The sequence below is a fragment of the Thalassophryne amazonica genome, chromosome 3 (genome assembly GCF_902500255.1).
Source record: "Thalassophryne amazonica chromosome 3, fThaAma1.1, whole genome shotgun sequence".
NCBI classification, from domain to species: domain Eukaryota; kingdom Metazoa; phylum Chordata; class Actinopteri; order Batrachoidiformes; family Batrachoididae; genus Thalassophryne; species Thalassophryne amazonica.
Window position 1 is genome coordinate 48314677 of NC_047105.1, and position 14890 is coordinate 48329566.

At 46.1% G+C, this 14890-nt stretch overlaps 1 protein-coding gene across 2 annotated transcripts in view; it reads left to right on the forward strand.

The window, feature by feature from the left end:
* The first annotated feature begins 9449 nt into the window (after nt 1-9449).
* The window catches only part of atg7 (ATG7 autophagy related 7 homolog (S. cerevisiae)), a 192438-nt gene continuing 186997 nt past the window's right edge, over nt 9450-14890 (forward strand). Inside the window, exons 1-2 of one of the 2 annotated variants that reach the window (XM_034166198.1) lie at nt 9450-9621; nt 10099-10267. In XM_034166198.1, the coding sequence (XP_034022089.1) occupies nt 10114-10267 (154 nt within the window). In that variant the 5' untranslated portion in view covers nt 9450-9621; nt 10099-10113. The other variant, XM_034166197.1, reaches the window with a different exon arrangement.

The window sequence follows — 14890 nt, forward strand, 5'->3', positions numbered from 1 at the left end:
TAATGTTGTGAATGTGCACAACCAAGTACAAGTACTGCTTTAGTAATGTCAATCAATAATAACAAAGATGACGTGTGGGCAGGCTCGAGGGTAGGAGACGCCTATCCAGAGAAGAGCCGGGACCCACAAGGTTCCACCGCCAATGGAGACCTGCAACACACTGGAGCCGCCAAGTCCTGAGTCCCCAGGTGGCCACTGCCTCCAGCTGTCAGATCCGGTACTGCTGGCAGGAAGAACAAACAGATTACGGTGGGTGTGTGTACACCCAGCAAACAGTCAGCAGAAACACGGTTCCCTTCTGGTGGGAAAAACCTCCACCTCCAAACACAGGAACACAGAGTACGTGCAGTGCCTTATGTATCACTTAACAAGTCTGGAGTGAGGAGTGGGTACGCCAACTCCTTCAAACTTTCACTAACTCGCGTACAAGCTGCAAGTGTACAAAAAGGTTACGACTGCAAAAAGCTCTGCTGCAAAAACGTGTGCGTACGGCATAGAACGGCTGAGTAGTTTACCTGTCGGGTAAGCTGATTTCTCGGCAGGGATGTGATGTCTCTCCCAGGCTTTTATGGATGGTGGTGATGATGAGTAATGCATGACAGCTGTCAGCTCCGGGCTCCTGGTGCTCCCATGCGGCGACTGCGCCCTCTGGTGCCTGAAGCCCGCCTTCAGGCAGGGCGCCTTCTGGTGTTGGGCCAGTAGTACCTCCTCTTCGGGCGGCCCACACAACAGGACCCCCCCCCCCTCAACGGGCGCCTCCTGGCGCCCGACCAGGCTTGTCGGGATGCCGCTGGTAGAAATCGGCCAGGAGGGCCGGGTCCAGGATGAAGCTCCTCTTCACCCAGGAGCGTTCTTCGGGTCCGTAACCCTCCCAGTCCACCAGATATTGGAATCCCGACCCCTCCGATGAACATCCAGGAGCCTGCGGACGGTCCACGCAGGCTCGCCGTCAATGATGCAGGCAGGAGGCGGTGCTGGTCCGGGGGTGCAGAGGTTTGAGGTGTGACACGGCTTGATTTTGAAGACATGGAATACGGGATGTATCCACAGTAAAGCTGGTAGTCTCAGCTTCACTGCGGCTGGACTGAGGACTTTAGTGATGGTGAATGATCTGATGAATCTGTCCTTCAGTTTCTGGGAGTCCGTATGCAGAGGGATGTCTTTAGTGGATAGCCATACCTCCTGCCCGGCGGTCTGCATGGCTCTTAGCCCTCGTCCGGGCCTTTAGAAGGGCAGAGCGGGCTGCGCGCCACACCCAACGGCACCTTCTGAGGTGGGCCTGGACCGAGGGGACCTCGACCTCTCCCTCTATGGCTGGGAACAATGGGGGCTGGTACCCCAAACACGCCTCGAAGGGGGAGAAGCCGGTCGTCGAGGAGATTTGGCTGTTATGGGCGTACTTGATCCGGGCCAGATGTTGACTCCAGGCCGTCGGGTGCGCGGAGGTCACACACCGCAGGGCCTGCTCCAGATCTTGATTTGCCTGCTCTGCCTGTCCATTTGTCTGGGGGTGGTACCCGGACGAGAGACTCACGGTGGCCCCCAGTTCCCTACAGAAACTCCTCCAGACTTGCGAGGAGAACTGGGGACCACGATCTGAGACAATGTTCGTGGGGATACCATGCAGATGCACGACGTGGTGGACCAGGAGGTCTGCAGTCTCCTGGGCCGTCGGGAGCTTCGGGAGGGCCACGAAGTGGGCCGCCTTGGAGAACCGGTCCACTATCATCAGGATGGTCGTCATTCCCTGGGACGCAGGGAGACCCGTGACGAAGTCCAGGCCTATATGGGACCAGGGGCGTTGAGGCACTGGTAGAGGCTGGAGGAGTCCCTGTTCCTTCTGGTGGACTGCCTTGCCCCTGGCGCAGGTGGTGCAGGCCTGGACGTACTCCCGGACATCGGCTTCCATTGACGCCCACCAGAAGCGCTGCCGGACCACTGCCACGGTTCTTCGGACTCCCGGATGGCAGGAGAGTTTGGAACCATGACAGAAGTCAAGGACTGCAGCTCTGGCCTCTGGTGGGACGTACAGTCTGTTCTTGGGTCCATCGCCGGGGTCCGGGTGTCGCGTCAGGGCCTCCCTGACGGTCTTCTCCACGTCCCATGTGAAGGTGGCGATGATAGTGGACTCGGGGATGATGGTGTCAGGTGGATCCGACAGCTCTGTCTTGACCTCCTCTTCATGCACCCGGGACAATGCTTCGGACCGTTGGTTCTTGGTCCCGGGGTGATACGTGATCTGGAAGTCAAAACCACCGAAGAACAGTGACCAACGGGCTTGCCTGGGGTTCAGACGCTTAGCGGTCTGGATGTATTCCAGTGTTATGTGTCAACGCGGGTTGAGGAGCGGACCTGCGTCTGACGGAACCCAGCGCTAAAACAACCAGAAAGCGGTTCCAATAACAAAACAATTTATTTTCCCCCTTTGGTGCATAACAAAGTGTACAAACAAAAACGGCGTCGGTCTAGCGGAGTGAAGGACGGCACGCTCTCCAGCGCCCAAAAGGATCAAAGCCCGGCGCTTCTGGACCCACGTTCACCGGCAAACACCCCCCAGGTGGACACGACAAACCGACTCTGCGAAGGATAGAAAAGGTGAGGTAAGTCAGCAGCTACAACTAATATCCTTCAAAAGGCACACACTATCAGCAACACATTCAGGTCCGAATTCAAGCTTTATGTAAATGAGCAGCTTCTCACAACAGGTGGAGGATCATCAGTCCGCATGCCACGGCAGTGAGAAGTGAGCTGCACAACTCTCATCAAAGTTCAAATATACTGCGTAACAAAATACCAAGTTACTGTTAACAATTATTCAGATAATCAATCACCTCTGATGTGTGCTGACAGCATGTGTCCCTCACCCTTCCTCCTTCACAGGCACGATGTGTCAAACCCAGGCGCGGTCCTCAGCGTCTCACAAACGAACATCACAAGGTCGAGTTCCCGGCAATTCTGCTTGAATCACACATGACTTAAATGCAGAACGCCATCTCATTATCTGCTTCAGCTGAAAGTCTTTAAGGTTGCACGTGAGCACCATCCACAGGTGCTGCACATCATGTTGATGAGGGTGAAGGACTCTTCTGCCAGCACCTTCTCCACAGACAATAAATCAGTTTGCATACCACCTGGAGAGCAAAGAAAAGAAAAGAACACCAAAATGTCCAGCCACACCCCCCCAACACACAACATCCAGGTTCCAATGGTCAGTGAAAACCGTGAAAGGTACCGCAGCTCCCTCCAACAAGTGTCTCCACTCCTCAAGGGCCTCTTTCACCACCAGGAGCTCCCGATTGCCGACGTCATAGTTCCTTTCAGCTGGGGTTAACCTGCGGGAAAAATAGGCACAAGGGTGGAGGACCTTATCGGACTCCCTGCTCTGGGACAGCACAGCTCCTATCCCTGAGTCAGAGGCATCCACTTCAACAATGAACTGGCGGCTAGGATCGGGCTGCACCAGGACTGGCACAGTCGAGAACCGACGTTTCAACTCCTTAAATGCAGCATCGCACCGATCCGACCAGGTGAAGGGGACTTTTGGGGAGGTCAGGGCTGTCAGGGGACCAACCACCTGGCTGTAGCCCTTAATGAACCTCCTGTAGAAATTTGCGAAGCCGAGGAACTGTTGCAGCTTCCTCTGGCTTGCCGGTTGGGGCCAATTTCTCACCGCCGCAACCTTGGCCGTATCAGGGGTGACGGAGTTGGAGGAGATGATGAACCCCAGGAAGGACAAAGAAGTGCGGTGGAACTCGCACTTCTCGCCCTTCACAAACAGCCGGTTCTCCAACAACCACTGCAGGACCTGACGTACATGCTTTACATGGGGCTCAGGATCCGGGGAGAAGATGAGGATATCGTCTAGATATACGAAGACGAACCGATGCAGGAAGTCCCGCAAGATGTCATTTACCAAAACTTGGAACGTCGCGGGGGCGTTAGTGAGGCGGAACGGCATGACCAGGTACTCAAAATGACCTAACGGGGTGTTAAATGCCGTCTTCCACTCGTCTCCCTTCCGGATCCGAACCAGGTGATAAGCATTCCTAAGATCCAGTTTAGTGAAGATTTTGGCTCCATGCAAGGGCGTGAACACTGAATCCAACAGAGGTAACAGGTATCGTTTGCGAACCGTGATCTCGTTCAGCCCTCTGTAATCAATGCATGGACGGAGTCCGCCATCTTTCTTGCCCACAAAAAAGAAACCAGCACCCATCGGGGAGGTAGAGCTCCGGATCAACCCGGCAGCTAAAGAATCCTGGATGTAGGTCTCCAATGATTCGCGCTCAGGGCGTGAGAGGTTGTACAGCCTGCTGGACGGGTACTCAACGCACGGGATCAAATCAATGGCACAATCATACGGTCGGTGCGGGGGAAGCGTGAATGCCAGATCTTTTCTGAAGACATCAGCAATATTGTGGTACTCAGCCGGCACCGCCGTAAGATTGGGGGGGACTCGAACCTCCTCTTTAGCAGTCACACCGGGTGGAACCGAGGATCCTAAACACTCCCGGTGGCAGGTTTCTCTCCATTGAGTCACAACCCCAGATGGCCAATCGATCCAGGGATTGTGCTTAATCATCCATGGATAGCCCAAAATAACTTGGGAGGTAGAAGGTGTTACAAAAAACACAATCTCTATTGGGGTGATCGAACACCTGCCTGAACTCCCTCACAAACTCAGCGTATGTTGAAAGGAGCCGCGAGTTCTGTTCCCAGAGCGCCGTAGCCCAGGTGCCTGCCTCACCTCGAAGCAGATTCACGACATAAGCCACCCGGCTGGAGTCTGACACGTATATAACGGGAGGTTGTGCAAAGACGAGCGAGCACTGCATCAAGAAGTCGGCGCACGTCTCGACACAACCTCCGTATGGTTCCGGGGGGCTTATGTATGCTTCAGGGGATGGGGGGGGCGAGTTCGCTGAACGACCACTGGAGGTTCTACATTCTGCACCAGGTCTGCAGGAGGAGGAGTTGCAGCCTCGCCGTGTGCGCGCGCTTCCACCTGAGCGGTGAGAGCCTCCATCCTATGATTGAGTATTATATTCCGCTCGGTCACCAAATCCAACCGAGCATTGAAGGCGGTTAGTATCTGCTGCAACTCACCCATCACGCCTCCTGCTGGCGCCTGTGCACCTTGCGTCTCCATTGATTGTTCAATCGATGGTGTGTGCCCCTCGGGATCCATGACGTTGGCCGAGAAATCCTGTTGGGGAAAGTGAATGACACGGACCCGCACCAGGGGGTGTAAATGAACGGACAATAGAGATGCCAAAAGACAACAATTTAATGTTGTGAATGTACCCAACCAGGTACAAGTACTGCTTTAATAATGTCAATCAATAATAACAAAGATGACGTGTGGGCAGGCTCGAGGTTAGGAGACGCCTATCCAGAGAAGAGCCGGGACCCACAAGGTTCCACCGCCAATGGAGACCTGCAACACACTGGAGCCGCCAAGTCCTGAGTCCCCAGGTGGCCACTGCCTCCAGCTGTCAGATCCGGTACTGCTGGCAGGAAGAACAAACAGATTATGGTGGGTGTGTGTACACCCAGCAAACAGTCAGCAAAAACACAGTTCCCTTCTGATGGGAAAAACCTCCACCTCCAAACACAGGAACACAGAGTACGTGCAGTGCCTTATGTATCACTTAACAAGTCTGGAGTGAGGAGTGGGTACGCCAACTCCTTCCAACTTTCACAAACTCGACTACAAGCTGCAAGTGTACAAAAAGGTTACGACTGCAAAAAGCTCTGCTGCAAAAATGTGTGCGTACGGCACAGAACGGCTGAGTAGTTTACCTGTCGAGTAAGCTGATTTCTCGGCAGGGATGTAATGTCTCTCCCAGGCTTTTATGAATGGTGGTGATGATGAGTAATGCATGACAGCTGTCAGCGCCGGGCTCCTGGTGCTCCCATGCGGCGACTGCGCCCTCTGGTGCCTGAAGCCCGCCTTCAGGCAGGGCGCATTCTGGTGTTGGGCCAGCAGTACCTCCTCTTCGGGCGGGCCACACAACAAAAGGTAAGAAATGATTCAATTTTCAAGGTCACAGGTCAAAGTCGAAAATCTAATTTCTTTCATCTTTGAGAGTGTTATGTAGCATGGTACCCTTTATCGACCAACAAAGTCTGATCTGGATCTGATCCAGATTACAGATTTTATGGCCATTTAAATGTAACATTGAAAACCCCATTTAATTCTATTTTACATTATAGCTTAATCAAACATGCCCCAATCACTCTCATATTTGAACTCACTATCCACTGACAAAGTTTGATTGGGATCTGATTTGAATTTAATCTTGAAAACCCCATGTGGTATACATTATACAAATAATGAACGTTTATGAGTTCAATGGTATGACTATTTCATGAGGTGAAAGATGGAATGTTCCATTCAATGAGGTAAAGATGAGTTGAATGTGAGGCAGTTAATAGTGAGGCAGATATGTAACAAAAATTGCCCGAGATGTTCACCTAATGAAATATCTGTACCATTGAACTCATAAACATTTATTATTTGTATATCACTCACAGAAATATTGAACCATAACTTTTAAGATTTATGTAATTTTATTACATGACAAATTCCCATTTACTTGTTTTAGATAATTTTAATACAAACCTACCAAATAAACCTTACATGATGCATATTCATTACTGTAATAAATCCTATTTATTTTAAATGCTTAATCCTCAGCTTTATGTATTTAGTATTAATAAAATATAATTACTCTAAATCAATAATAATGACAGCATTTATTTAAAAAGCATAAAGTATATTGTTTGAATTGCATAATAATTATGTTACCTATACAAGATAAATGGCATAGGTAGCATAATTATTATGTATTACTACACTCAGAGTTTTGTGTGTTGTTACGCAGCGTTTGAGCTACCACGCTCATTTTTGACCAGCTATTTTTCTGAAGCCTGTCTCCTGGGTTTCCACACCCTGCAGTCGTCTCAATTAATAGTGAGGCAGATATGTAACAAAAATCGCCCGAGATGGTCACATCTGGCAGAAAGTACGTAAATTTGCATACAGAATCTTTGAAGTATCGTGATTTCAGATTTTTCCGGATCCAAACACTTTTCCCAAGGGATCCAGAAGTGAAATGAGAATTAAAGATGGCCGTCGACGTTACTGGTTCATTACATCGTATACTCCAATCTTTCACACATCATCACCTTTGAATGTCAGTAGGACAGTTTGTCTTTAGGAGTTAGGATAGCTCAGTGGTTCGAGTGTTGTCCACTAATACAGGTAAAATGCAGACTCTCCTGGGAGACCAGTTCAAATGAACAGAAGCAGAAGTCCTGGGTAAACATGCTAACAATGCGAAACAGGTTTTAATCTGTTGATTTTGATGAAATCCAAATTATATGATGCAGTATTTTGATGGTGTGCATTTACAGGTAAATTAGCAGATATTTTACACTTAGACTGGCTGACATACCTTAACTTGTCATTTTTCTCAATTTTCAGGTGGCTGTTCCTATGTGAAAGGCTTGTTAGAGAGTCTATTTCTGGTTGTTGATAATACAATAATACTTATGAAGGCAATAGAAGCTTTGGATAACAATAGGCCTGACGCTCTTTTTCCAATAAATTCTTAACTTATGCTCTTTATTTTTCAGGACTTGTGGTGTATGGTGGCAGGTGAAATGTACAATTAAATTAACTGTCTTATGAATGAATAACTAATGTATTAACAATTAATGTATTATTATATAATAACTGTATCATTAATTCAGCATATATCAAAATACCCTTATGTACCAAAATTCAGTAACCTGTCCCAAGATAGTGACTATCAATGTTTCAACATAGCAACCATATTGGAATTCAAGATGGCAGCCAACCCAATGGTTGCTTTCATTTTCTCTGAGCGTACTCAGAGTCTTCTGATTTTTGTCTAGCTGCACTTCAAGCGGCACCTGTGTTTTGACACTCTAAACTGAATTTGAACCGCAGACTGTGCTTGCATACCCTGCACGCCACTCACCTCTTTGTCTCCTCCTCCAGAATCCATGTTGACAGCTTGCAGGCGGCCACCTGGTTCCTGGTACCATTCCCCCACTACTTTGTCTAATGGTGTGGACTCCCACATCCAATCATCATCCTGGTTCTGATTGTGGTCGGGCTGCGGTTCCCTGGTTCCCTGGTTTCCACACACTAAAATCACCAGTGTTAATTTTACACTGGTGATTTTACTGTTCAGGCTTCCCTTAAATTATCATTCCAAGTTTGATTGCACATTCGATTGTCTAATAAATCCCTTTCTTCATTCCACTCTCTTTTCTGCTCCCTGCATTTGGGTCCAACCGTTCAGTCCTGGTTCTAACTGCAACAATTTTTTCCATTATGGATTTACCTACACCACCAAAATTGGATGGAGGTTCGAATTTTATGCCTGTTTGTCTATCTTCCAGTTATCAGTCAGAAACCAAATGCCAAAAAGCAATGACAGATTGTGCATAGCAGTGACAACCAATGTTCTGTCAAAATTATCTGAAGAAGAACTCAGAAACCAAAGAAGTTGGAAAAAAAAAACCATGACAACACCACCACCAAAAAAACTTCAAGTGCATGAACTAAAAACATACTTTTGACATTTGATCACATCTACTTTAGTTTATGAAAAGTCACTTCTAACAGGACTTTAACCTTGAAAATTTTTCCAAGATAAAAATTTGTGGAATATGAAACTAGTGTTGGCGGAGGTTTGCGCTCTACGAGCACAGTGCTTTAGTATTATCAATAACTTTCTATTATAAAATATATTTTGTGAAATACTTGTTAAATGCAAAATATGAACTTTAATATAAATACAGTAACTGTATAAATTGGCGCATATATACACATATGTACAATTTAACAATAAACTAACTTCCCAAACACATTTACAGTGTATCTGGAAAGTATTCATAGCGCTTTACTTTTTCCACATTTTGTTATGTTACAGACTTATTCCAAAGTGGATGAAATTCATTTTTTCCTCAGAATTCTACACTATACTCCCTAATGACAATGTGAAAAAAGTTTTTTTGAGATTTCTGCAAATTTATTAAAAAAAAAAAAAAAATAAGAAATCACATCTACATAAGTATTCACAGCCTTTAAAATTGAGCTCAGGTGCATCCTGTTTCCACTGATCATCCTTGAGATGTCTCGACAGTTAACTGGAATCCAACTGAGGTAAATTCAGTTGAGACGCTTGTTTTATTTCACTTTTTAGTCCATTGTCTTTGATCTGTTTATATTTGCTGTTTTGTGGTTTTACTGTTTAGAAGACCACAATGGAAATACGGTTTGTGCTTTTTGCGTTGACCACGGAATGTTATACGTGCTGGTATGAATTTGAACTGTGCGCTTTATGTATCACATGTACATGTTGGACTTCCAAAATAACGCATTGTGCGTTTTTTTCCGGTCGTTGGGACATTTTGGAGACGGTTCCTCACTGTCTGACTGTCACACAGTCGGCTGTCTGAAGCTAATCTCATTTTTCCGTCAGATATTCTGACGAAAATCAGTTCTTGGTACATTTGCTTTTTCATAAAACTGAATCTGACAGCGTTTCCTGGTGACGTCAACACAGCGCTTGTCGTTGGCAGGTTGTACTTTATTTGTTCACTCAGAAATGAAAAGAAACGGCGCTTACAGGTTTTTGTCGGTTTTCTCGTGTTTCATCGTTTGCGTGTTCTTATTTTTGTTTTGGTTTTTCGTGTTTTACACTCTGGTGCTCGTTCCGTAAATCACAATGTTAGCGGCTAGGCTAAAGCTACTTACCCACAGTGCATTGCTGTGTTGACAAGTTTAGCAGTCACATGATCAGCCTGAGCAGGAAGTGAGGGTTTTGTGGTAAGTGTAAAAGCTCTATGTAAGCTGTTTGCTGTTCTTCTTTTAAATGATAGTGTTTGGAACGTATTTTTGTCTTTATATCTCGAGCATGTGTTTTTATAAAATTCAGCGTCTGTGTTTGTAAGATGTGCTGAACAGCAAGAGCAGTGAAAAAGTGCTTAATTCTAAACTCATTCATGAGGTTTGTGCTGTCACAGCTTCACTTTGCATTTTTTCACCCTCTTACTCAGTGTCTCGGGTTCGGAATGGCAGCTGACTCTGGCTCAGACCTCAGGCTGCAGTTTGCTCCTTTCAGCAGTGCTTTGGAGGCAGGATTCTGGCACCAGCTCACCCAAAAGAAACTAAATGAATACAGATTAGATGAGAGCTCCAAACCTATCATAGGATACTACTACAATGGTGAGCAGTGCATACTATGAAAGTTTTTTTTTTTTCTTTTTTTTTTTTAAACAACTCAACCTCAAAAAGTTTGAAAGATATGGAAAATGCAAATACAAAAGGGAAAAAATAAATTCCTGCTGTGAACCTTATATTTATGTTGACTTCTATTTCATTGTAGACAGTATGAACCCAAGATATTTCATGTTTTGTGTGGTCATCTTCATTTTATTTGTTAATGGTGTGCACCCGGAAAGTATTCATAGTGCTTCACTTTTTCCACATTTTAAGTTATCACCTATTTTCCAAAATAGGTGAAATAATTCCCCACCACCACCAAAAAAAAACAACATTCTACACATAATTCCCCATAATGACAGTGTGAAAAAGGTTTTTGGATATTTTTGCAAATTTATTAAAAAAAAAAAAAAACTAAAAAAATCATATGTACACAGCCTAAGTATTCACAGCATTTCCCATGAAGCTCAAATGTGAGCTCAGGTGCATCCTGTTTGCACTGAGCATCCTTGAGATGTTTCTACAGCTTAATGATTTGTAAGGCACACACCTGTCTACATGTAAGGTCACAGAGCATGTCGGAGCACAAACCAAGCATGAAGTCAAAGGAATTGTCTCTTGACCTCTAAGACAGGATTGTCCGAGGCACAAATTTCCCTTTGGGGACGATAAAGTGTATCGTATCGTAAATTTCTGCTGCTTTGAAGGTCCCAATGAACACAGTGGCCTCCATCATCTGTAAATGAAATAGTTCATATTCACATGGACTCTTCCTAGAGCTGGCTACTCATCTAAACTGAGAGATCGGGGGAGAAGGGCTTTAGTCAGGGAGGTGACCAAGAACCTGATGGTCACTCTCAGAGCTCCAGCATTCCTCTGTGGAGAGAGAACCTTCCAGAAGGACATCGATGTCAGCAGCATTTCACCAATCAGGCCTGTATGATAGAGTGGCCAGACGGAAGCCACTCCTAAGTAAAAGGCACATGGCAGCCCGCCTGGAGTTTACCAAAAGGCACCTGAAGGTTGCTCAGACCATGAGAAACAAATTGCTGTGGTCTGATGAGACAAAGATTGAACTCTATGGCGTGAATGCCGTGTGTCATGTTTGGAGGAAAGCAGGCGCCATCCCTACAATGAAGCATGGTGGTGACAGCATCATGCTGTGGGGATGTTTTTCAGTGACATGAACTGGGAGACTAGTCAGGATTGAAGTAAAGATGAATGCAGCAATGCACAGATGAAAATCTGCTCTAGACCTCAGACTGGGGTGAAGGTTCATCTTTCAGCAGGACAGTGACCCTAAGCACACATCCAAGATATCAAAGGAGTGGCTTCAGGACAACTCTGTGAATGTCCTTGAGTGGCCCAGTCAGAGCGCAGACCTGAATCTGATTGAACATCTCTGGAGAGGTCTGAAAATGTCTGTGCACTGACGCTCCCCATCCAACCTGATGGAGTTTGAGAGGTGCTGCAAAGAGGAATGGACAAAACTGCCCAAACATAGGTGTGGCATCATATTCTAGAAGACCTGAGGCTGTAATTGCATCAACAAATTATTGAGCAAAGGATGTGAATACAGGTTCTTGTGACTTTAATTGTACCCGTAGGTTGATTTGTCTTGCCAAAAAACAGAACAAAGGGCGTCTGTCAGTCAGACAAAAACATTGGCACTAAAAACACTGACAAAGCACATATGCAAAACAAAAGCATGACAGACACAACCGGGTACACACAATCTTACTAAAACACTAAAAGATCAGCAGCATAAAATATGCAAAGAGTAAATAGATAATTAAATAAATATGTGCAAACCCTGCTAATATTTATTCAAGTGGACAATCACAGCTGAAATAAAGCTGCTCCTGTAGCATTTTGTCCTTCACTTTGGGACTTTGAATCTACGACCAGAAAGTAAGAGCAGGAATTCGCTAGCCAGAGGGTGGGAATCATCTATTATGCAGCTGGCTAGCCGCTGGAACTGTTTGGTGTATAGGGATTATATGCTCAGCTGTGACTCACCAATCAACTGACTGGACTGTTTAATGATCTGACACAGTCTGTTCCTGCCCTTCGGTGTCAGACTGCCAAACCATGCCACCAAAGACAAGGATAAGAGACTCAATGAAAGCATGATAAAATAGTGTTAAGATGGTTTGGCCATTGTGGAAGTACAACAGCTTCCTGAGGCAAAACAAGTGCTGGTGCCCCTTCCTGCACACCACCTCACAGTTTGCCTCAAAGTTCAGTGATAGTCTCAAGGTATTTATATGTTTGCACAACTTCGACTGATTGACCGTTAATTATTGTGTTGTCAGGTGTGCTAGCATGCTTCCTAAAATCAATGACAGGGTTTTTTTTTTTTCAAAAAACATGATTAAAATCATCCAATATGAAATTAGGAGCATCAGGTGAGATGGACTGCAATTTTTGTACATCAAAAACAGTGCTAGAAGCACAGTAAGGATTTGCCTTTGGGTGAACGTATAGTACTGTTCATGGGGAAGGTAAAACGGATGCAGTGACACAGATAAAAGTTCAGCATCTGGTGTGCATATTTTCTTTCTGACAGTCACAGAGCTGCAGTATAATTTGTTGGCGTACAGGTATACCCCGCCTCCTTGTGTTTTGCTTCTCACTTCAGCCTTACGATCGAGACACAAGGGAGCTCCAAAACTATCTATCTTTGTCTTGCTCAGTAAGCCACATCTTCGTAAAGGCTATGACGCAAGAGTCCCTAAAATCCTCTTGGAGGTGGATGTTTCCCTTCATCCACTTTATTTCTTAGGGACTGGACGTTTCCCAGAATCACAGCATTCAGGAGGATCCTGGTGAGCTGCTGTTTCTGCGAACGCAGTCTGACACCACCTTGTTTCCCCGCTATCTCCTCTTCCTTGTTGAATCACTTTTGTTGAAGTCCAGATTATTAAAATCCCTCAGGATGAACTCTGGTAATGTGACATCTGTCACACAATTCAGACTGACACAGTTCAGCTGCATCAACACGTGTCTGGAGAAGATATGACGTGTTCCTGTCGGATTGAAGTGAAGATAAAGCCCCGTTTACACATAGACGGTTTTGTCGGCGGGTAGTACGTAGACCGAAGTTCGCGGTAGTTCCGGCTGTTTTCGCGGTGGAAAGGGGTGGAGCATTTCGCCAGTGTTTTGACCGCCGTACTATCCGCAAATACGCGGATAAAACGTCGCTAAATCCGCCGAATAAAGCGGCATTTTGACGCTGTAGCATCCGGCACACGTCAGGCAACGGGGGTTAATACCCAGTTCTATCCTTTACAATCGCAGGTTAAGACACACGTGAGAACGGCGGTGTTCTGCTGCCGCCAATAATGCCCTGTGTACCGCTGGTAATACCCAGGTTTTTATCCAGGCAAAGCCTGCGTTACTCCAGGATCTTTTGCATATAGGTACCGCTCCCAGAGTATAATAGGCTGAAGCAGCAGGAATACATGCCTCTGTCACTGCAGGGGGAGGGAGATCATCCTCAGCCTTTTCTTCTCCTTCCTTTCCGCCTCCTCAACGTGTTGCTCCGTCTCCACCACAGGCCTCCCCTCTGCTTCTGAACCAGACCTCTTGGTAAGTCTTTGCCGCTGCCAATTTTCTTTTAGGAGGCATACTGGAGCTTCTCTGCAAAAATATCTGGAGCTGGCCATGAGTGCATGCAGCGCGCTAGCGTTTTTATACTGACCGCTGCCTATTGGCCGTTTGGAACGCCATTTTAACCGGGAGGTGGCGTTTAGAACGGCGTACTGTCCGCTAGCGCCGCCGTTTTGTCTGCCTCTGTCGCCGGTTAAAATGCTGTTGAGGACGCCGATGTGGGCTCTATCTCTGTTTTACACGCCGTTGGTTAGGGATACAACGCCGGCCGCCGATTACGGCTGTGTAAACTGCGGCACTACAGGAAGGGGCAGGATGAAACGGCGATTAAAAAGTATCAAACACCGTTGTTCGCGTTGTCTCCGTCATCACGCGAATTCTCCGGGAGTGCTCCCGGAATTATTCGACATGTTGAATAATTTTTTCGATGATTCCCGGTAAAGCCGGAACTAAGCCACACCCCCTAGTGCCGGCGTTAATGGCGTTTGATCCTTAAGACGGCCAAAAACTCTTCCGGGACGCTTCCGGGAGCTCTTACTGTCTATGTGTAAACGGGGCTTAAGGGAGATCATTCTCAAACAGGGAATAAATTAAAAGCTACAACACGGCAGAATAAAGCAGATTCATTTCAGTTAGCAGCACAGTGAGCTTCACACAACAGTAGACATTCACAAGGGAAACATAAAACAAAGAGACACTTAAAACAAGTATTAAAGTAATAAACCCGGACACCAAACTCTCACTGCCTGTTGCTGCGTGCGCATGCACCCACAGTGACCGGCATACTTTTGTACATGTGTGTTCTTAGTTTTTTATTTTTAGTAACCGCAAAAATAAAAAAAAAACAAAAAAAAAAAACTTTCATGTTGTTATGGGGTGTTGTGTGTAGAATTTTCAGGGGGGAAATTAATTTACTCCATTTTGAAATAAAGCTGTAACATAACAAAATTTGGAAAAAGTGAATCGCTGTGAATACTTTCCAGATGGATCATGTACACATCCATTCCTACATTT